The sequence below is a fragment of the Paramormyrops kingsleyae genome, chromosome 10, assembly GCF_048594095.1.
Source record: "Paramormyrops kingsleyae isolate MSU_618 chromosome 10, PKINGS_0.4, whole genome shotgun sequence".
NCBI classification, from domain to species: Eukaryota; Metazoa; Chordata; class Actinopteri; order Osteoglossiformes; family Mormyridae; genus Paramormyrops; species Paramormyrops kingsleyae.
The window spans coordinates 28,934,004-28,957,005 of NC_132806.1; the positions used below are offsets into that span (position 1 = coordinate 28,934,004).

The 23,002-nt window shown below is 48.1% G+C and overlaps 1 protein-coding gene across 5 annotated transcripts in view; it reads right to left on the reverse strand.

The window, feature by feature from the left end:
* The window catches only part of LOC111836369 (pro-neuregulin-2, membrane-bound isoform-like), an 83,323-nt gene that overhangs the window by 27,833 nt on the left and 32,488 nt on the right, over positions 1 to 23,002 (reverse strand). For 4 of the 5 annotated variants that reach the window (XM_023797553.2, XM_023797549.2, XM_023797552.2 and 1 more), the window contains exons 2-3: positions 13,912 to 14,074; positions 12,946 to 13,064 (exon numbers count right to left, since the gene is read on the reverse strand). In XM_023797553.2, the coding sequence (XP_023653321.2) occupies positions 12,946 to 13,064; positions 13,912 to 14,074 (282 nt within the window). Of the gene's footprint in view, positions 1 to 12,945; positions 13,065 to 13,911; positions 14,075 to 22,403; positions 22,772 to 23,002 lie in introns of those variants that run through there. The other variant, XM_023797551.2, reaches the window with a different exon arrangement.

A 23,002-nucleotide genomic window follows, 5' to 3' on the forward strand; every position in this document is an offset into this window, starting at 1 on the left:
GGTTTGGATGTTCTTGCAGAACCATGACAATTTGCTACCACATTAAGAAACCGGCTTGATACCTGAGATTTCTGCAGCAATCCCAGGTTCAGCAGCTTCAAGCAGGACGACAACAATCTAACAGAGCCCAGACCAGACCAGAATGGCTGAAGAATAAGATAATCATAGTCACAGGCTGCCGCGGAGATGTTGTGGCAGGAAACTGAAAATGCGAAGCTACTGAGCTGAAACGGTTCTGCTTGGAGCAGGTAGGTTAAAACTCTTCATGGTACCGTGGGATCAATCAATAACTACTTCTGCCAAAGATGGTGTAACCAGTTAGGTAAAACTTTCTGCTCTAAATGAATGACATATTTATCCTCTTGTTATTCCTTCCCTCAAGTTCACTTTTTTTCTCATGTTCAGTTCTGGGTAAAGATCTGATAACATTCAATGCCAAACATGCATAAAAAAATCACAGGATGGAATTTCTCATGCTTGTTATTTGTTTTTCCATCAGCACCTCTCTGGCAAAGTTACCGTTGTGGGCACTGGCGTAACACTTCTTAAAGTCAAATTACCTTTATTGGCGGTGATATGTGAAGTCATAAAATGAGATTAGAAAGGATAACTGTTATTATGGGGTTTTACCGAGCCGTTTCCTTGTTCTTGTAATAGCGACATTACGACATCTTCAGAAACAGGGTTATTTGCATATGTCAAGCTGATGGCAATAATGAGGAAAACTCGTGACTCCAGAGTTTGGGCGTCAGTGTGGAAGAGTGCGTTCTGGCTGCTGAAAGCCGCGCACAGGAAACAAACGATGGTGCCGAACACACAAGCGGGAGCGCGGCACAAACGGCATTTGTAGAAGCACAAGGTGGGAGCCCATGCTGAACTCGCTCACTTCCTATATTCATGTACCCAGCTGTAAGCGCTGGCCCGCATCCAGCAGTAGCTGGCAGTCACAGATGCTTCCCCAGGCTCTCTCCTCCTGCCAAGAGGACGTTTATACAGGTTTCTGCACTGTTTACTGTGGAGGGGCGCAGACGGCTTGAGTTCAGCAGCGCTGCTCTCCGAGGTGGCGGGACAGAGGGGAGAGGACACACAGCCCCCGGCCTCTACGACTCTGTGACCCTGCATGCTCTTTTGGCGCTCAGTCCCGACTCCTCCCCAGCATCGCCATGGTGACCACGTGCAGGAACACCGCCGCACGCAGCTTTCTGAGATCTAGTGAGCCGATTTGGTGGCTAAACAGTCCGCCGGGTCTCGTTTTTCAGCTTTTCCTGGCTGGTTGTATTTGCGCATACTGAACAACTCTCCCCACAGCCCGACGGCTCCCCAAACATTCCGGGGTCCTCACTGTCAGGGTATACAGCACCCTGATCTGCCCCCACGCCACTGCAATTCACTGGAAATGTGCACCTCCGTTAGCCATTTCACATATTTGCGCGTAGAGACTTGCTCCATGAGGAAGGCATCACCTGTCACTATTCTCACTGACTGCGCACTGTTATCACGGTTCATTTGGCACAGTCCTCTATCCCTCAGTAGCCACAAAACACCAGAATCATGCACAGTGAACCTTGGGGGGGGGGGGGGGGGGAGCTCCAAAAACTGCAGAGACACTTCAGCTGGGTATTGATTTTAATACTCCAGAAATACTTAAAGCTTCACATAATGCCACAGAAGGTCATATATACTACCCTAGAATAGCAAAAACACACTAAATTTTAGTGTGGATTTTGTGGTCACTCTATTTTTCTTCAATATTGAGCAAAGATATTTTGTCATGGGATAAAACAGAGTCTGAGATACCCGACATTACTCATAACTTAATTTTTGATAAAAATATGCAGTTACTCTGTTGTACCTTTGCATGGCAGCATAGATCAGGGATACTGTGAGTGTGACTCTTCTAAATGGCACTTTCAACTCACCGATTTTTTCTGAGAACCCATGTAAATGAAACCCTCACGCACTGTGCAGGCGGGCTGAAACATTCGCTCTGTAATACAGCAGTATAATTAAGTCATTTTGGGGGTGGGGGGTGGCTTGTCTATCAGGATCCCCCTGGTGTCCTCCAGTTTCGTGCAGAAAGGCCGCTGATGCCCACAAGAGTGTGACATAGGGGGCAGCAGAAAGGCGACTGCGAGCCCCCTATCCTGCACGATGACGAAGCGGGGAGGGGTCTGCGCTCGTCAGCAACACACAGACAGTCCTCGGCAGAGAGACGTGGATTTCCCTGCCTGTTTCAGCTCTCCCAACATTTCGTCAGCTTGCGTTCACACAAACATTCACCTGTTCGCCAAAAGAAAGTCAAAAATTTTAAAGGCTCCTGCTTATGCTGCTCAGTCTATTTTAAAACACTGCTAAAACTGTCACTGAATGAAAGAAGCAAAAGGGCCTTTCTCTCTGCAGAAGTGTTGCCTCCCACTGTTTGGCATTCAGCAGCTCTATGGGGGAAACACAGGCTGAAACTAGGGCAGCCCTGTGGGTCCGTAGCGATGCTGCCCACGGTGGTGGTGGTGGGGGGAGGGGGGTAGGGTCCTTATCAATCCATTGGGGCCTGAAAAACTGAAAAGGGGAAGATAGAAAGGCCATCTGGAGAACCTAAGCAGTACGGGCTTTCAGCGCCCTCCAAGGCTCCCTGGCAAATCCGGGAAGCCGCATATCCCATAATCCCATGTGGAAACAGGGGCGGAGTTGTGGGAGATCCTCCCTCTGATCTCCAGTCGCTTTTCCAAACTTGGAGTGCCACAAGAGCCCGCCACTGTTGTCGTTTCCGACCTAAAGAATGACCACCGCGACTAAACAACAGCAGGGCCAAACCCGTAGCGGCCGCACACGCCCAAGGCGAAACTTCAGCTTCCTAAAGGCCCCCGGGGTGGAGACACCAGCCCCTCTGTCTGAAGGAGGCCAGCAGCGGCCAACGGAAACATGGGCTAGACATGTGACCCTCCGTGGAAACCTGCGGCCTCCTCTCATCTGAAATCCATTACTCTAACTTTCACATGTTATTCGTTTTAAATTCCTCTGCCACTTGCATACACGTGCATGTGAAATTAAACTGAAAAAGATATATAACTAGATTTGCAATTTTTTAAATTATGCACATGTACAAAACTACATGATCGCACGAATGATATATGATGATGTACTGGATGTTTTTAGTAGTGATATAAACATTATGAGGAGAAACTCATGATTCTGTCCTTCATAAGCAGATACTCTGGCAGCAAGCAAAGATCTCCTTCAGTGTTTTTCTCATGAAATATAATATCGCTGCTCAGTGCCATATCCGACGCAGGAATCTACCAGGAACAACCTCCGCCTTTATCAAGGTTACTTAAACTACGAAAACAAGCTGACTGCGGATTGCACATGTGGTGCACATTGCATTCTTAAGGGGTCACTTAAAAGCTCAAACATGCCGTTTAAACCCACGAAGCATGCACTGGCACACACTGCAGGAATTAGCAGGATGGAAAATGCCCAGAACAATAGCGATCAGTGGACCTCTCTTTGCTGTCAGACTAATGTCCTCCGAGGAGACACACTTACGGCCGCTACGTCTCCATCTGGGTAATGCTTGGACGTCCCGGAATTAAAGTGTTCCAGTGACAACATTTGGTCAGCATTTCCTGACAAGGGAACAAAGGATATCTGCAACAGTAAAAAGTACAGCTTCCTACCCCCCCCCCCTCCCCACGCCCAATGCCCTCACCCCCACTATTCCCGAATCCCTGAGATTTCTCAGGTTACTGTTGGGACAAACCCAGCTTGTCACTTCGCAGGGGGTCAGTTAACCCCCCCCCCATTCCCTCCCGCTTCTCCAGCCTCGCCTGGGAACAGCATCTGTCCTATAAAGTACAAGCGGCTCTCTTACATACCCAGAAATCAAATTTTGCTTTCTCTTATTATGCCATGTCTATTTTAGTAACACAGAGAGATCAGCCTTGATAGAGATCCCCCTCCGTCCCCTTATTCAAGTGGCTGCCTGTACTCTCTGTTATCTATATCTCTGACTTATGTTCTTGACATCTGCTAGAAGCTGCTTCTTTCAGTAAAGTTCTGTTTTCGCTACTTCAGATTGCATTTATCTGTATTTAAAGGTAAATGAAACACAGTAACCGGGAATGAACTGGTCCTGCGCAGCTGCACAGTTGCTTTCACATGCAGTACATTTCAACAGGACGGAAAAGTCAGGGGAGGAATAGGACAAAGGTGGACTGAGCTAAAACAGCCTTAGAAGATATAAAGTACAGATTAAAGCTGCCGGACATTTCATGTCTTCAAGGTTCACAGCACCTTAATCACATCTGTGAATGACCGAAAGCGGGAGGCTGGGATTGCGGACTTCCTGTTTGAATGAGACACTGACCAATCGGCTTTGCCCAACGTGCAACACCAGCTGGGGTGACCCACCCCCAACCCCCCCCCCGCCCCACCCTGAACATCCTCGCGCGTAAACACGGGAATGTTTACACGTCCCCGGAACGTGTCGGGCTCCCAGAAGCCGGAGCGAAGGCACATCTGGTTCTGCTGGCTCACCGAGGAATCCGTGACAAGCGGCAGGGAGGGCTTTAAATCACGAGACAGGCAGAGGGCCAGCGAGAAAGAATATTATCTTCACCAAGAATTTGAGTGGGACGGGTAAACATATTATTAATGATGGCACATTATAAATTGCAGGACGGGAGGGAACTCATTATACTTGCAAACTCCGCGCAAGGCCGACTCACAGAGAGAGCGGACGTGAGAACAGGGAGGCGGAAAAAGCCCACGGTGAACTTTGTCCGCATTACTGCCTTCAAGGAAACGTCTCTTTGCATTTACTTTTGAGCTGTCACCCTTTGACAGAAGCTCCCCAAATGTGCCTGGTCTTGCCTGGCACAGTCATTAGCAGAAAACACAGAGATGAAAAGTGGCGGCGACGACGGTAGGAAGCGTGCGATTGCACAAGTGGACGTGAGAGGGCCAAGTGCTCTTACCCGGGGGAGGCGGGGACCTGCCGGTCTCCGAGGGCGACAGCAAGGTGGGGGGAGGCATGGAGGTCGAGGAGGGGCCGTGCCCACTGCCTGAGAACACGGCTTCGGAAACGGGCTGTGACGAAGGGTACGGGAGGAGCGGGAAGGCCGAGGGCATCCCGGGTGGGGGGGGGCGGCCAGTGCTCCAGGGGTCCCTTGCAGCTGTTGGTTCCAGAGGCTTGAGAGGCAGCTGACGGCCCCCTTCTGTGGAAAGGGTCCCCTCAGCCCACCTTTGATCCGGCAGATTGGGAGTCGTGATGACGGCGGCGCCGTGCTCCAGCACCACGAGGAGGAAGAGGACACAGGAGCCCAGGCCCAGCAGGAGGAGCAGCACAGGGACCAGGAGGAGACGCCTGCAGCCACAGCACGGGCAGTGGCAGCTGGGCCTGGGGGCCCGCAAAGGGGGTCCCAGAGGAGCCAAGCGTTCTGGGATGGCTCCCCCTGCGCCGCCGGGCCCGACACACAGAGACACCAGCAGCACAGCAGGAGGCATGGGCAGCGGGTATAGGGACACGTCCACGTCCATCCTGAGGATCCAGCCAGAACGCCTGCATTCCGCCTCGCAGAGCTGACTTGGGAATCTGAGGAAGAGGCACCTCTGCTCTGCTCTACGCTTCAGGGAAATCCCATCCTCAGGGAGGCCGGCCTCCACACGTAGGCATGACAGCGCCCCCGGGGGCAGGCTGCCCCCCCAAAGGGAAGGGCTCTGTAAGAAATCAGAGCGTGTCCCCCTCCAGGGGGTGCCACTCGCCACCTTCTGCTGGGAGCGCTGACCAATTGATTAGGGCCGGCGCACGCGTGGCGGACCGTAACCTCACTCTGACAAGACCCCAGGGAGCAGCCCCTGCCCCCACCCCCCCCCAACCCTCTACCCCCCAGCGGCTCCACATGCATTAGGCTGATGGGGGTGGAGGGGGGCTGGGTCTGATCCAGCAATCAGGGCGGGCAGTTCGCTCTCAAGAGGTGAAGCTGTGAGTGGGGGGCGGGGGGCGCGGAGAGAGTTGGCAGCTCCCTGTACACCTCATGATGTGGAAAACAGGCCTCAGAAGAATCCCCCCCCCCCCCCACCCTGCCACTAACCATAATCAAGTGGTGAACAGAGCAGGACCACCAGCAAGAGGGCTGACGTGGGTCGTGTGGAGAGGGGCGACCTCTGGGCCCAAGGTCACCATCGAAATGCTGGCGTACTCTGAGCTGAGAAACGGGGCCTTTATGGGCAGCCCAGCCCTAGAGACGACCCATCCGAGGCTGAACGGAGGGATGAGCAGGAAGTCCCTCCATATGGAAGGAAATGACGGCCACCTCCTACATCGCCTGGTGGATTCCCGGCCCCAACTCTAAGCCGACTCGCTTGATTCCACGTCATGCCGTGAAAGGCTACGAAATCCGAGGAGTCCACCAGTCGAAAACTGCAGCGTGAGAAAGGCGTGTGATTGATTGTTAGAACAAAACACTATCTAAGTTTAAGTGCATTTAAATTAAGAGGCCATGTTAGCATCTGGCCCGACCAGAACACTGCGGGCCAGCAGCTGCTGAGTTACGGCACTAATGGCCCTAATGCACGCTGGCCCTGCTGATTCACCGGCTCCACTCCCCGTCAGCCTCTGAGTAATTAAGACGGCCGCCGGTTTTGGCCGCCGAAGTCGACTTGCGGGCCCAGTCGTGCCTGACATAATTCTTCGTGACTGAGGGCCTGCCGGGGGGGGGGGGGAGGGGGGGGCTTGATCATACGCGCCACCCTGCCCACTCAAACAAGCGTCGCTCGTTGACATCAACCCCTATACGGGCACTTTCGCATCCATATGTGGCCGTGCTTGATCTCTGAGAAAGAGATTGAGAAAGATATCTGGCTTTCTCTAGTACTGGTGCCATCAGAAACAGAGAGAGAGAGAGAGAGAGAGAGAGAGAGAGAGAGAAAGAGAAAGAGAGAGAAGAGAGAGAGCCTGCAAGCCCGGTGACAGTGAGAGAGCTCGATGGTTCGTGTATGGAGAAATAAGAGTCTTTCACATAGCAAATAACGTAGGCCGCTGTAGATCCCAAGGACCTCTGCCAGCAAAGCCTTCATCTTGAGCTCCACAGTGGCACCACACATTTCAGGGTGGAGCAACTTCAGGGTGGAGCAACTTCTGGGCGGAGTAACTTCAGGGCGGAGTAACTTCAGGACTGAGCGACTTGGGACCTGAGCATCTTCAGGACAGAGTAACCTCAGGCCCAATTGGCTTCAAGCCTGAGTCAAGTATCTTCAGGTTGGAGCCATTTGGGCCCCGAGCGACAAGAGGCCAGAGCGACTTGAGGCCCGAGCATCTTCAGGACAGTGTGACTTCAGGCCCAGTCGGCTTCAGGCCTGAGTGAAGTATCTTCAAGCCTGAGCATCTGAAGAGAAGCATTCCAGTGTACCTGTACTCACAAATCTGAAATAAATGGTCATTTCATTTCATTGTTTCTAATGATTTTCATTTCATTTTCAGACCAGTGAGTCTTCAAGCCAGAGCATCTTCAGGTCAGGGGGTCTTCAGTTCAATGTGTCTTCAGGCTTGCCTGCTGTGCTAAGACCTTCCAGAAGGCACCTACAGGTTGCAAGTTTTCCCAGATGAAGAGACACGTCAGTCTTGCAGTCAGCGCTGGGAATCCTGTGTGAGACTATGCCTGACACACACAGGAAGATGCCAGGTTGGAGGTGAAAATAAAGCAGGGAGCCGTCCGTCTCTCTTTGGATGAGAGAGAACACCGGTTTGGATTGAAAAAAGAGAGCCATACACATGATATCTGAACAGTTTTGGAAGCAAACCATCACGTTTGACTAGCTGCTCCCTCTCATCTATAACCCCCCCCCGCCGGAACATACAGATTCTTCCTCCACAGCAACAGTTGCTTCATTTTCACAACATCTCCATTTACTTCCAAGATCTAGTTTCTGGCTCATCTTTGGCTACTGAAAATCTCTGGCTGGCTTCTTGAGTTTGACATCAGATCCTTTCGGCAAATACAAAACCATCTACTGGCTTCCACTGTCAGACTAAGGTGCTTGTCCACAAGGCTTAGGATCACAATCTACAGGACACCGTTGGGCACAACATTCCTGCCAAACCATTCCGTGCAGAGAAGTAACTCTTGATATCTTGCTCCATCTTACATATATCCATCCATCCATCCATCCATCCATCCATCCATTTCCTATACCTGCTTGTCCAATGCAGGACGCCTATCCCAGAAGCTATTGGTGCAAGGCTGGAGCACCAACCAAATCTGGCAACTCCAATTCACCTTAGCAAGTTTTTGGACTGTAAGGGAAATTATTCTAAAATGTAGAGAATGATACAAATAAACCCCTTCTACTGGCAGGTGTGTCCAAACGTTTGACTGGTACTGTACATATTGTACAGCTACTTTGTCAAGTCTGAACGACATCATGGGCCAGTGGTGATTAAAGAGACGTAGCACAATTGCTGTCAACATTTCACAGCTTCTGCTTTACTCTTCAGTGTTAACTATAAGTAGATGCTAATATATTATGACAGCTTGAAAAGTAAATCGAATGCTGTCAATTTTTTGTTGTTGTTTTTTTTTTGCAAAAAAAACAGCTGCAAAAATCTGGTTAAAATCTGGCATTTGGATTGTTGGGTCTGTGTGATTAGAGAGGTGTGCGATTTGGATTAGAGAGCAAAAGAGGGAGGAGAAACAGGTGTCCGGTCTGTGTAACAGGGAGGGAATGTGCACAGTTCATGCTGAGGAAGTGGGCGAGTGTGCGCACGCATGTGTGTGTGTGAGTGTGTGTGTGTGTGCATGCGCGCGTGTGACTGCTGGCGGACCCCGGTGTGACCAGTGAGGCTGGAACATTCGCTCCCCCAGCTGCCTTTCACATCATTGCATTCCTCCTAGCTCAAGCACTCCCCAGGGCAATAGGCACAGCGCCCCCAAGAGACCCAACCCCAACAATACTGTTGGGCAATCACACCCTGTAACCCCACCCCCCACCCCACTCACACCCCGCAGACCCTTTTTCAAATCCTGTGTTTTACAGGCCAATTCACCTCCCTTTGTCCCACACACTGAAACAGCAAACACAGCGCCACCCAGAGGTGCAGCCAAAATGGTAAACTCCCGTGAAATCAGATTGACAAGGTGGTTCCTGACTGGCGGAAAACACATCACCAGAGATACAAAGCTAGAATTTAATCAAAAATAACTTGCTGGCATCATTATAGAATGATTTATACTAGGGTTCCCCAATTTTGGTCCCGCTTTCCCGGCTCAAATGCATCTTAACCAGCTAATTATCAGGTTTAGTGAGCGTGTTTGAGCAGGGAAATCTGCAGACTGTGTTGCAAACTGGCCCTTCATGATAAGAACTGGGAAACCCTAATTTATACCTTAAAAACATTTAACACCATAATCAGCTCCATAACATCAGGTGTGTGAGATCCTGGATGTGAAACAAAACGTATTAGTGTTTTTCACATCTTTTAATCCTCACAGACCCAATCGGTCCTATTCCGTCTTCTTGGTGTCCGAGCAGCTCAGAGGGAGGTCCGGATGGGACAGGGTCTTTAAAAGAAGCAGCTACAGCCCGGTTTGTCGTGCCAGTGCTGATTCTGCGAAATGCCCATTTATAGCTGATGAAACCATGGTACAGACAGTGAAAGAGAGTAACTGGTCATGGTAACTGGTTCATATTGGCAGGCTCCTGGGCAAAGGCAGAGATAGATGCAAACTCGCAGGCGATGAACTGTGAATAAAACTCTGACACGGTACATGCAGTGTTAATGAAGGCAAGTGATTTAAATAGATTAAAATCACAACGAATATTAAAATATATCATCGACAGTTTAACTGTAAGATGAATGATTCCTATAGCAATTCCAGAAATACACAGAAAGAAGGAAACTGATAACAAAACAATTGCAGTGGCAATTTTGTCAAAAGTTAAATATAGGAACATCTCCGAAATGTTTTTTTAATGAGTTATAACCTTTGTGAGACATCTGAAAATCTGCAGATGGGTCCTTAAAAAAGCAAGAATCCCACAATGCAAACACACAGCACACGCCCCTTTTAGTGCCCTTATCCGATCACATAAACATATTCTCAATCAACAATGCATTTCTCATTTCAAACCTCACCAAACGGCCAATCATCTCGCAGCCTCTCACACATCATCCTATCGTCTTACAGCCTCTCACCAACCGCCGAATCATCTTGCAGTCTCTCACCAACCGTTCAACCATCTCGCAGTCACTCACACACTATCCACAAGCCATTCTGAGCACCACTGCATCCTTTTCAAAAGTTCATGCGAATAAACGAGTATTAACTTTTCAAACAAAACTGAGAGGCTGGTTTTGAAATATTATAAACTGGAACACTTTCCTTCAAAAAAAAAGTACTTTTTGATTTGTATTTTATATATTGTCCAGTATTTTTCTTGTCCAGGACTATCTTGGCCAGCTATAGACTTCAGCCACTGATTTATTTAACACATCAGCTGAGATTCCCTCCAAAATCTTTATGGCTCTGCTTTTACAATAATATATTGTTACAAATGCAAACGCATATATTTGCATCCAGTCATTTCCCACCAAAGGAATCATCCCTGGGCTCAGTGCCCGTCTCCCCCAGGAGGAGCTTGTCCCATGACTTTAAACATCACATGATCTCCCAGGACGTGTGTCAACAAGAAATGTGCTGGTCCCTTTAAAGGTTGCTGGCCCCTTAAAGGTGAGGTGCCTTTCTTTGGTCATGCGGCTGCACTAGCCTGGCAAAAAGGCTGCTTGCCATCACCAGCCGCTGCGGCGATTCCCAAGTCCACCTCCTGTGACTCTCTGCCCCACGGCCCTTTTTAACCTTCATTAAACGATCAAACCACAGGCCGTTATTAATGACCTCAATTACTGCATGCAGCAAATGCTCCTCCAAGAGCTCCGTCACCTCAATGAATCATATTACAGTGCATTTCAGTGATGCCAAAGTCACATGGGAAAAGGGGGCTTCCCTTTTCTGTTTCGCACAACATCAGTGCAAATGAGAGGGCGAGGCTGTCAGTCTGTGGATCTGCCCACACTAAGAGACTGTGCCTGATTGGCTACTAATCCGGAATCGGCAGATCATTGGTTTCTATGTGCTCCTAACAGTCGACCGCATCTCTGTTTAAACGGCCGTGAAATGTTTGCCTCTGCGACACCCAGCAACACATCTATTGTAAAACTCAGAGAAACACAGCAGTAGCATGCGGATGCGCAGCTGTAATGCAGACAGCAGGTGCTTTCACCTGTGCAGTCACGCGTCACTAATACCGAGGCGGCACTGTATCAGGCAGCAGACACTGCTGTAACCCAAGGATGAAACTGCAAACTGCTCCAGCACTGCAATCACACACACACACAGACACACAGTGCTGCAGCTTTGCTCTGGAAAACAGCAGCGATACATCACTGCAACCCTCACAACACTGCAGCTCCACTCACACATGTTGCCATGTAAAGTCACACAGGCGCAGTACTACTGACACAGGCCAATACTACTATAAGATATTAGCAAAATATAACTTCTGCTAGATATAACGCATTAATACCCAATACCAAAGTAATATATGAATATACCAATGGGCTTGTTATGCATTGTGCCGATATGATACATTGTCCGGGCTTGACAAATTTACTTAATTTGAAAATACTGTCAAAATATCGTATATCATGGTGTAATGTCTGGACGGTATGAAAAATCGCCCCTGCATATACATCAGCTCCCAAAACCTTTCAGGACATACAGTACAGTTAAACGGATCGTTAGTCAAACTCAAATTCCCACAAAGTTCTTCAGCAGATTAAGGGGTGAACATCAGTTTTAGTTACATGCATTCTATATATCATCTTAGATCAGGTAATGCATTTGTCCATTTATGGCTGGGCTGCTTCATGAACTGCACATTGACACAGCAAACCAAATATTTTCAGACACTGGTGCTTCTCTGCTCCTGTCGTCTTTATAAATGTTCTACTCGTCAAGTTTGTTTAAACGTCACTCACGTAACCCTGCCGCATTTTTCACCGCCTTATTCCTGTCTTTCAGTGAACATTTGCTTACAATTATTTCCCTTGCCCGAAGCCAAACCGAGCCGAATATGTCCGATCTTGCCTTTGTTCAGGAGCCCTGCAGAGTAAAACTTGTCATTTAAATACAATAAAACCTGTCTGTGAGATCTGTCTACTCCGCAAGACCCTGACTTACCACCCACAAACATACACTGCTTATGTCTCCCCACATTCCCTTTGCACTTACAGAAAGCACATATAACACATACTGTAGTAACATCGCAGTAAGACCCAAAAGTACTACCAACAGCACCAGTATAAATTTACCCAAAGAATTCCAGTCCCCAGTTTCAGTTTTCCAAGCATTTTTACCTACTGGGAATATTTTCTTCATACGCAATGCATAAGATGCAGTAAACAGCAGATAATCTCTAAAAAGCAGGGGTAGAGCCGTGATGTGGGACTGAGATCACAGATGAGATCGGCTCCCCTACAGCTCGCCACTGAGTGCCTTTGGCCCGCGAGCGGGAGCCGGGGAAACCCTTCACACACGCTCACGTGGACGACACCCGTGCTGACTCACTGGATGGCAAACTGTGTTGGAAAACACAAAGGAAATTAACATTCCTTCCCGGTGAGCCACTCCGCTCTCCCAGGAAGGACGACGCTAATTCAGGTCTGCTGGAGAAGTTTCTGGCTTGGATTTCAAACAAAGCCCTCATTCAGGTTGATTATTTTTACGGGCTGACGCGGGTTAGTGGCTCTTTTAGGTGCTCAGTGATTTAGTGAGTTTTCCTAGACCTGCATGTTCACAGTAGGACCAGGGAGGTCTACCTCTACAATACACAGAAAAGAAAATGGATTTCATTCCTGCACGTGAAATTCCCAGGAAAAACGTTAAGACTTACTGCTTTGGACATTGACGGTGCTCGTCGTGTTCTCCTTTCCCAACATGTTCTCCGCCACACACATGTAATTCCCAGAATCCTGTAGCTTTGCTTTATTGATCTGAATCCTGGAGTTCTTCCTGCCAAGAGACAAGGTCATAATTTCAGCCTGGAACAGAGTAATAACTATGTAATGTAGTCATTTGGTTGGTCCTGACACTGGCTTTATCTCAAACTTTGTTTAGTCAGCATGTCAAACACCCTTTAATCTATCTTCTATTATGAGCTTTTAAATTAACTTTGCAGTATTTGCGTGGCTTTAATGTTATAAATCAGTTTAAACGTCAGGATAACACTGGTACTGTATTGATCTCATATGATTTGACAATATGATAGTTCTAGCAGAGAAAGAGGAATGAAACTGAAAGTCGAGCCATAAAATGGCTTCACGGTGAAACTGGCAGAGCCTGTTGATTAAATCTGGGATGAACAGGAGTTTACTGCTGCTGTTTTCTGCAGTCTGTTTGACACGGTGTTACGGCTCAGGCGTGCAAACTGACAAAGTGTCTGTCATCTGTCAGCAAGCAATTATTTAATCTTCAGAAATTCGCGATTATCAGCCGCAAAGGTTGATTTCTGTGTGAGTAACCTAGAGTGTCAACAACTGATCTGTTCTCCCCACATGCTGAACCACGCCTGCTTCTGTTATATACAGGCTGATGAAGTGCAAAAACCAATTTCACTGCAGCATTGTTTTCAATACACAGCTACCTAATGGGAGCCATCTAATGGCGAAAAAATGCAATCAAATTGGGACACACTTCCCTGGTTCCAACAATCATGTGTTTAGAGCTTTAAATGGCAAGTTTGGCATGAGAATCAAGGAATTTTCTGTCAGCTCATAACACTCACAAAGTGCCGGGATGTTTCAATAGGGTCTGCATTCTGTGGTCTGCATTCTGTTTTTCAGACAGACTTGCTACTTACTTGTTGGACTTTATTTTGATCTCCTTGCTCCTCTTGAGTTCCCTGCCGTCTTTGTACCACTTGTAGGAGGGGGCTGGGTTCCCAGTGGCCTCGCATTTAAGTGAGAGCTTCCCCCCCTCTGACACGGCCTGGTTCTTCAGCTGTTTTAACTTTGGGGCTGCGGCTGCAGGAGAGGCACGGGAAGATGCAGGAGAAAGGGGAGAAGAAGCGAGATCATACATCCTGCAGGTGACGAGGAGCAGACGGGGCGCAGACCACAAGGTGAAGGTCAAGGTAAAGAGTGGTCTGCCTCTGCCTGCGCAGGAGCTCCGCCTGCATACACGGTGCCCTGCCAGACGCACGGCATCCTATCAGAAAGCCGGTCAGCGCTGGAGAAGATCTGTGTCCTGGCGTCCACACCGGGGGTAGGGGGTGGGGTCTGAAGTGTCGGACAAATCAGATGTTTCGAATTCGCTCCAGCACACATGTTCGTGTCTCCCTGCTTCTGTGTCTGATTTGCTAGCGTAGCGCCCTCGTTTCCACGCTCCTCACGGTGAGGAAATCTCCCCGGTGGACGGGGCAGGTGATCCAGAGCCGCACTCCGCATTCCAGCCCGCCTCCCCCCACCCCCCCCCCCCCCAACTACGTCTATCACACATTTCATCACGGAGCGCTCTGGGGTCAGGAGGAGTGTGTAAGACGGCACCCCAGGTGCACCTCTGTTGTACTCTGTAAAGACGTGTCAAAACTGCATTTCAAACTTCCATGTACTCAGGCTGAATTCATTGTGAAAAGTCCTGTCTGGATGTTAGAAATTTCCATTCCATTTCAACTCAGATAAGCAATAAGTTGAGTAATAAGCGGTAGTCTACACGCTCACAGCAAGCCCATGGCTCGATCTGCATGACTGAGGGTCACATGCAGGGCTTATCAGTTACCTGTAAGCACAGGACCTTTGGGTGGCACTTCATAATGTTCTCACCCGCAGCAGGTGGCAGAGCGGTGCCAGTTATGTGCCACTGTTATGAGTGTAATGTGACTCAGACCCTTGGACTCTCTCTGACTGAGCCTTTCTGCAGCTCTTTATTGACTAAACAGCAGTTATATAACGGAATCTGGAACTCGATCTGGAAAACCGAATCCTTTAAGAGGACGAGCGTGGTGCTGTCTGGCGGCTGACACACGCGGGGTTAACGCGGCTAGCCGCTCATCGCAGGTTTCCCTGGAAACGGGACGGCGGCCATGTTGGTACACATAAGGTGATACAAGATGTGAATGTGGTATATGATCTGCAGCGGTTACCTACATGCATGGGCCCGACGCCAAAGCAGACAGCTCCGTCTGCGATGCATGTTCACCGGGGGTGCGGGGTGTGGGGGGGCTACCAAGCCTTTCAGTCTGAATAGTTGGCACGTCCCCCTCTGTGGGTGTCAGAGGAACGACAGGCCTCACTTCTCTTTAGTGCGCAGGAACGGCATACGAGCGGGAATGCGAAACACGTGAGGCGAGGATCGGCTTTCATCATCGGAGGGACAGCCTCGACTTCGCCTTCCGCTCCACGTCTTCCTTGAGACGGTCCCTTACATCAGTTCAGTTGTCACGAATTATCTACGAGTGGCTGCATGCGTGCATGTTCACACGCACGCATGCACGCACGCACGCCCCCGGCCTTCACACGTGCTGCTCGCACTGTCACGCACACCGTTGCCATGTGCTTCTGCATGCGCACACACAGCCAGACAGGCACACCCCCGTTTCTCACACAACTTCCCTCACTTATTTATAGGGGGCGGTTATCCATGCTGATAGAAAACAATGGAGATGGTGGTAAACAGACACCACAATGCATAATAGTCAAGCCTGCAAGAAATGCAGATTTCGCAGCTACATTTATCGTGTGGGAACTTTAAAAAGACCCCACCCCCCAACTTTTTAAATGGCTCACTATTTTAAAATTCACTAATCACAATTTTTCTTCTCACTGCTTGCACCGCAGCTAGGTTAATACACATGCCAATGCATACTAATGGAACGAAAATGCAGAGCGAAAAGCCATCTGTGGATAATGACTCCAATTAAAACCCTCATTGTAATGACACCCTGTTTCGGATGGGAATGACCCATTTTGTTGCCCCGGTGAAGCCTGTTCCTGCGAGGCACGGAGCCCCCTTCCTTGCCATCGCGGGCAGCTTCTGCAGGCGCCTGATCACCATGCCATCTGCTGACGTTTGTTATGCCACTCGTATGATTACACTGCATTCTACTCACCCTGAGGAAGCTATGAAACATTCCCAGAGGAAAGCGAGGACAGATATGGCAGATAGCAACAGTGGACGGATCCAACCCGGAGAACATGAGCAGTTTTTCCAGTCTCACGATGCGATATGGAAGCGGCGTGAGGTCACTTCTAATGTTTTGTACACAGTGAGCATGACTGTGGATGAGCCCATGATTCAGGTAGACTGCTCACTGACCTGGGTTCACCAAGGGCCCGTGCTACACCAGTCACAGCCCAGTAAGCGCTACTCTGTAGCACAGCTCGTCGTCTCTAGCGGGTTCCGGGTCGATATCGAGAAAATTCCACTGGATTGTGAAGTGCAGCTGCATGCACCTCAGGGAGCGGAGCATGCTGAACACATGGCACTGAGCACGGTGCGTCACTGCACGCACGCACGTGCAGTCGCTTTGCGGCCACTGAGGGCGCTTGGCCTCTGCGACCCCTGACCTGGATGCAGACGGTGGCTGACAGTTCTGAGGCTCACGCTGGCTCTGTCCCATGTGACCCCAAGGTCACGTGACCATGAGACTGTGTCCAATACTCTGGCTTATAAAGTCAGTTACACGTAGCTGGGGAGTAGGGCTTACATCTCACTGCCCTGTAAACCTCCACGGGTATGATCAATATCACAGCAGAAGTAGATTTTAATATGAGTACAGAAACCTCGTTTAGGACATGCTGAACATTGGCCAGAGTATGAGTTAACTGTATAAAAAGTCCATAAACATTACATAAAATATTGTGGAACTGATCATCCATTCATTCATCTTCCAGACCATTATCCTGTTGAAGGCTGCAGGGGAATTTTATAATCATTTAATGTAAATAGCATGTCTTTATGAAATATATATATATTTATAAAAAATACAAATACAAATATATTTATATTTGATAAATGGATCAAACATAACTATAAATGTAATCTAGATTCTCTTGGAGTCATGCTTTGCTAATACACACTTAATTTCCACACATCGAATTCTTCACTGGCAATGCATTTCAGGAAAAATTAATTATCTTTCCATAAACCAACAAATATCCTCACTGACAGAAAGCTTCAACGCGTCCTCGGGAGCTGTACTTATGAAAATAAGTCCATGGCAGATCGAGACACATAGCTGTAGCAGGACCGCGAATCGGCGGGAAATATTACACTAGTCGACTCTTTTCTGTTTTTCGGTAATCTTGACTGGTGCATCTCATGTTACTGCTTTTAACTTTAACTCAGAAGTCCTGAAACATAACTCTTGCAAAGATAGCAGAACATACCATAAAACATGCGGTGAAATACACATGAAATAGTCTACATCTCCATCCTGTCCTCACTTACAAGCCCTTATTAAACACACTTACTGATTCAGACCCTAAAAATGTACTTGCTGAGTCATCTTAAGAATATCTCCCTCAGGTCATTAAACCCACACAATACTAGTCAAAATACATGATATCCCTGTATTATGTTCTATCGTATAAAATGCCAAAATAAGTTTTACTACAAGCAAATAAGCCTCTCGGGAACTTTCCATCCTAAGGTGCTATGGGCTGCAACCAAAACAAAGGAGTGTCCTTTCAGATAAAACATGTGTTTGTTTTGTCATTCCTCTTACCTAGAAATATTCAGTAATTTGTATTCGTGAGGAGTAAATGTGAAATCATTATCGTCCTCTAATTTCACTTACCTGGCACGCATAAAGAAAAAACATGTTTGTTCAGTCGAATATATTTTTAAAAGAAGGGAGGTTAAGTATCTGCTCCAGGGTGGTATGGTTTGTATCCTTCAGGAAATCAGCAACCAGCAAATTCACGAGGTTGTGTTACTAACCACTCTGCTGCCTTACTGCTGTCACTATCACCATGAGTGCCAAACCTTAAATTGAGGCCATAATTAAGCAAATGTAAGAACTGCAGTTGAAAAAGGAGGTTTACATGCTTGTAGACCCATACAACCTCACATTCAAAACTTCTATTAAAAGTTGTGATTTGTTGATTATTCCTCAAATTAAGTAAAAAATATTATTTTTTTTTAAATAAATACAGTTTAGAACTTAGTTCATTTTTCTATTACTGAGAATACAGACCTTATAAGAGGAAAATTTATATTCCCTCATGAACCAAGGAGACGTGTTATTTTAGAAAATATTACATTCTACTACAACATCCGCACGTGCCGTGAGCAATCGAGCATTGCCAATTCACCTAGCCACATGTTTTTGGACTGTGAGAGGAAATTGGAGCATCCAGAGGGAACCAGCACAATCGGAGAATATGCTAACCACCTCCCCGACACACAAACACACACATGCAGGCACGCACACGTACATATCCACACACACAGACACACCCATACACACTCACACACGCACGCACACACACACAAACCTGCCCGCACACACACACGCACACACACGCACATGTAGGGTAAACATATCCTTATGGGGACCGCTCATTCATTTCAATGGGAAAAATGCTAACGCTAACTATGACAACCTTAACCCCTACCCTGCCCTAACCTTAACCATAAGTGACCTAACAAAAAACAAGACTTTTGGCTTTTTTAATTTTTTGATTGCATTCACAGAACTTTGTAGGGACCTGAAAAATGGTCCCCACAATGTCAAAATAACAGGTTTTTACATACATAGTGGCTGATCCTTATGAAAGGATCATATTCATAAGCTCGCTGTTCAAATTCAGCATGTCACCTCACCTCCCCATCACAGTATGAATACAAGGACAGCCGACGCCTTTGTCAGTCCAAGGTCATTTAATATGGATCCAACAGGAGCTTCAATAAATAGCATCTCAAAAACACTGGAAATATTTATATGCATTTGCAAAGGACTGCATGTGAGTGCAGAAAACTCCCAGTAATTTAAAATCCCCACGAGTTCCCTTCCCTAAAGTTGGGCCACCAAGAGGGATAAATAATCCGATACAGAAAAGTCAAAGGAACATACATATATACATACATACATACATACATACATATATACATACATACATATATACATACATACATACATACATACATATATACATACATACATATATACATACATACATATATACATACATACATACATACATACATACATATATACATATATACATACATACATACATATATACATACATACATACGTACATATATACATACATACATATATACATACATATATACATACATATATACATACATACATACATACATATATACATACATACATACATACATACATACATATGTACATACATACGTACATACATTGCATTATATGGGCCACTTTTCATCTTCAGCTGAAGGTCCATCACGTTCGTCAAAGACACCCAGAGACCCCTGAGTGTCTGCATGATAACTGACAACAAGATCCATCATGAGTATGACCGTAAGTTTAAAAAAGGGGAAAAATGAAAGAGGGAGAGAGAGAAGCTGACCTGGACAGAGCGTGCTGTCGGGTGAAGCCTCTGCGATGAATAACAAAAGACTGGGAATGCAATAAAAGGAACTGCGGGATCTTCGGGTTGTTTGGAAGACCCCGGGCGGAAGGGGACCCGGGAGCCCATTCTGAGGGCCCGGAAGCGGTAGGGGACTTTTGGAGCCCATTCTGAGGGTCCGTAAGCGATAGGGGACCCGGGAGCCCATTCTGAGGGCCCGGAAGCGGAAGGGGACCCGGGAGCCCATTCTGAGGGCCCGTAAGCGGTAGGGGACCCGGGAGCCCATTCTGAGGGCCCGGAAGCGGAAGGGGACCCGGGAGCCCATTCTGAGGGCCCAGAAGCGGAAGGGGACCCGGGAGCCCATTCTGAGGGCCCGGAAGCGGAAGGGGACCCAGGAGCCCATTCTGAGGGCCCGTAAGCGGTAGGGGACCCGGGAGCCCATTCTGAGGGCCCGGAAGCGGAAGGGGACCCGGGAGCCCATTCTGAGGGCCCGGAAGCGGAAGGGGACCCGGGAGCCCATTCTGAGGGCCCGGAAGCGGAAGGGGACCCGGGAGCCCATTCTGAGGGCCCGGCTTCGCTTCCTGTCATATCACGTTTATGACCAACAGTGATGACATTGACTGCTGCCATTAAAAGTGATGATTCCATTGATTTATGCGTTCGTGTCACTTTTAAAGAACGGATCACCTTAGTCTTATCATCTATGTGTCTTATTTTGGCCCGGTAATATTCCAGAGGTGTACATCACTGATTTTAAATTTTGTCTACCTGGTCAGATAACTTCTGATAAAACTGAGTGCACACACAGAGATATGAAGATGACAAAACGGAAGCGGCAGAAAGACTGCACACAACTTCCGAAGTGTTAGACTGACTGGATCCCATTTCTGGTTATAAAAGGACCCTTTCATGTTTTCCCCACTAGCCAAAGCAGCCAGATAAGGATCATGTACAGACCCTCCGCCTCGCTTTGTTGCCGTGGCGAGCCAACAGATCAGGTGATCAGAGGCCAGGGGACAACAGAGAAGCCCTCATTAAGCTCCTTGTGGAGCTTGGGGGAAACGGCTTCGCTGGGGGCACCTGGAGGGAATCTGCGAATCAGCATTTCAGCGGCCCGGAGGAGCAGCGTGCATTTAAAAAACAGCACACGTCCCGGGATAAAGCATGAGCTGTGTGTGTGTGTGTGTGTGTGTGGATTAGGTTTATATTACATTTTCCAGGTCCCCACGAAGATCTGTGGATGCAATCAGAAAACTAAAAATATTTTGTTTGGTTACTTATGGTTAAGGTTAGGGCTGGGCAGGGGTTAAGGTCGTCATGTTGGGATTAGGGTTTTCCCCATAGAAATGAATGGAGTCCCCACAAAGATATAATTACAAACCAGTGTGCGTGTGTGTAAACAGGTCTATTAATAACAATGCATATGCTAAATGATATTGCAAATTTTTTTCTTAAGCAGCCGACATTCTATATATGAGGGGTATTTTCCCTCAAAATTCTGAATAAAACAATTTAACTAAAATTAAGATATTTCCATTTTGCCCAGAAAAAAATGAGTGTGCAACATCCATTTTCCCACACCTGGAGTAGCTGGCTATTAAAGTGCACGTCAGGTATATGGGAGTGATGCTTATGCTGGTCACTCCACCCGCATTGACGGGTTCCACCATTCTTGTTTTAAAGAACGATACAATCAGCAGGGGAGTGGTCCCAGGTCCAAAGGCCCAGTTCTACAACCCCGGCTGGCCAATCCCATCCATCCAGACTGCCAAGTCACCCATCTGCTCCCATCTCTGCTACCATCTCTCTAAACATTCAATCCTCTAAATTTCCCAACCACCACATTTCCAACTGCATTTTATAGCCTCATCAAGTATACTGTAAACCTCATAAACATCATAATGATTAATGATGATGTGGTAATGGAAGCCATGGTGTTGATGATATTACTTTGCATTGCCAATATGCAATGCTACCTGTCCAAACCAGTGTCCAGCTATTAAATAAAAAAATCTGTTCACAAAAATATAGAACTTTTTTTTTTTTTCAAAGTGCAGCAAATTATTTAAAAGTTTAGCCACGGAGATTGGCTGCCGTTAATCTTGGCAGGAGCTACAGTTTCCGTGATAAAAATGAAAACAAAAAAACAAAACAGGACAATAACATAGGAGTACGTTGTGCTTATGGCGGGGTTTATTTATGAGTGCATTAGAGCACTGAGAAAAGCACGGCGCTGGTATCACTGGTAACACTGCTTGTCAGGTCCTGCCTCAGGGATTCACAGCCTGCATGTCTGCACAGTACCACGTTTATATACTCAGTAACACTCGGAGCAGCCCGACGGGACGCAGGCCCAGCAGAACCGTGGGATGAAGGGGCTGGGGGTCTATGGAGGGTCAAATCGCCAACACAGACACTATCACTACAAACCACTATAGACACCGTCGCTATGCGATAAACGGTGAACCCTTGATTACCCTTAATGCCACTAGCAGGGAGCTCAGCTTGCTGATGTGAGATCAAACAACGCACAGAGACACGTACCTACGTGTGGACGCCAGCTCACAGTCACGAAACTTCCGAGCAATAAAAAATAATTCCTGAAACACCAGGGCTGCGTTTAAAAGGCGTGGGAACAGCGCTAGGCTGCACGTGGGGGCAGCTGAGGAGTCTCCACGCTTAGCTCAACCCAGCGCCCGCAGCTCTGCACCTTCTCGTCGCCCGGACTAAACGGCGGGGTGACAGCGGGCAGCGCCAGTGCCCCCCCCGCTCTCCCATGGACGGCCCACTGGCCCGTTACCTTCCATGGGGTCCGTCTCGTCCCTCCTCTCCGCGACGCCCGTTCTCTTTTTCCCCTTCCTCTCCTTCTTCCTGCCCTCGGACATGCTGTCAGCGGTAAGGCGTAATCCCACAGACGGGTAATCCTGGCAGGGCGGCGGGACTGCGAGAGGCTCTCTGAACTTGACTCACTGCTCTCCTTCTATATAGAGCAACCCTCATCACACAGTTGGGATACACCTACTTGGGGGGGGGGGGGCATTTCCCATTGCCTTCAGATGTTTAACTATTTGCTGGCTATAACTGCCTGGCGAGGTTAAACCACCCCCCCAAACACACCCCTCCTCTGGGTCAGACCTGCATCATTAGGCTGCTGGTCTCCCTCCAGTAATACCAGTGGTGAAACACCAGCGCTCTCCTTTACCTCCCCAGCTTCCCAGCCAGACCAGTGGTGACACACACTCTAGCTGGGGAGGGGGGTCAGGGGCGGGGTTTGCAGTGACGCAGTGCGCCCCCCCCCCCCCCACAGCAGCCTGACCCTGACCCATCGAGCCTGAGCTCTTCCAGCTGGGGAGCGAGCGACCGGCTCTGAAACACCAGCGGTGGGTCACTGGCGTCAGA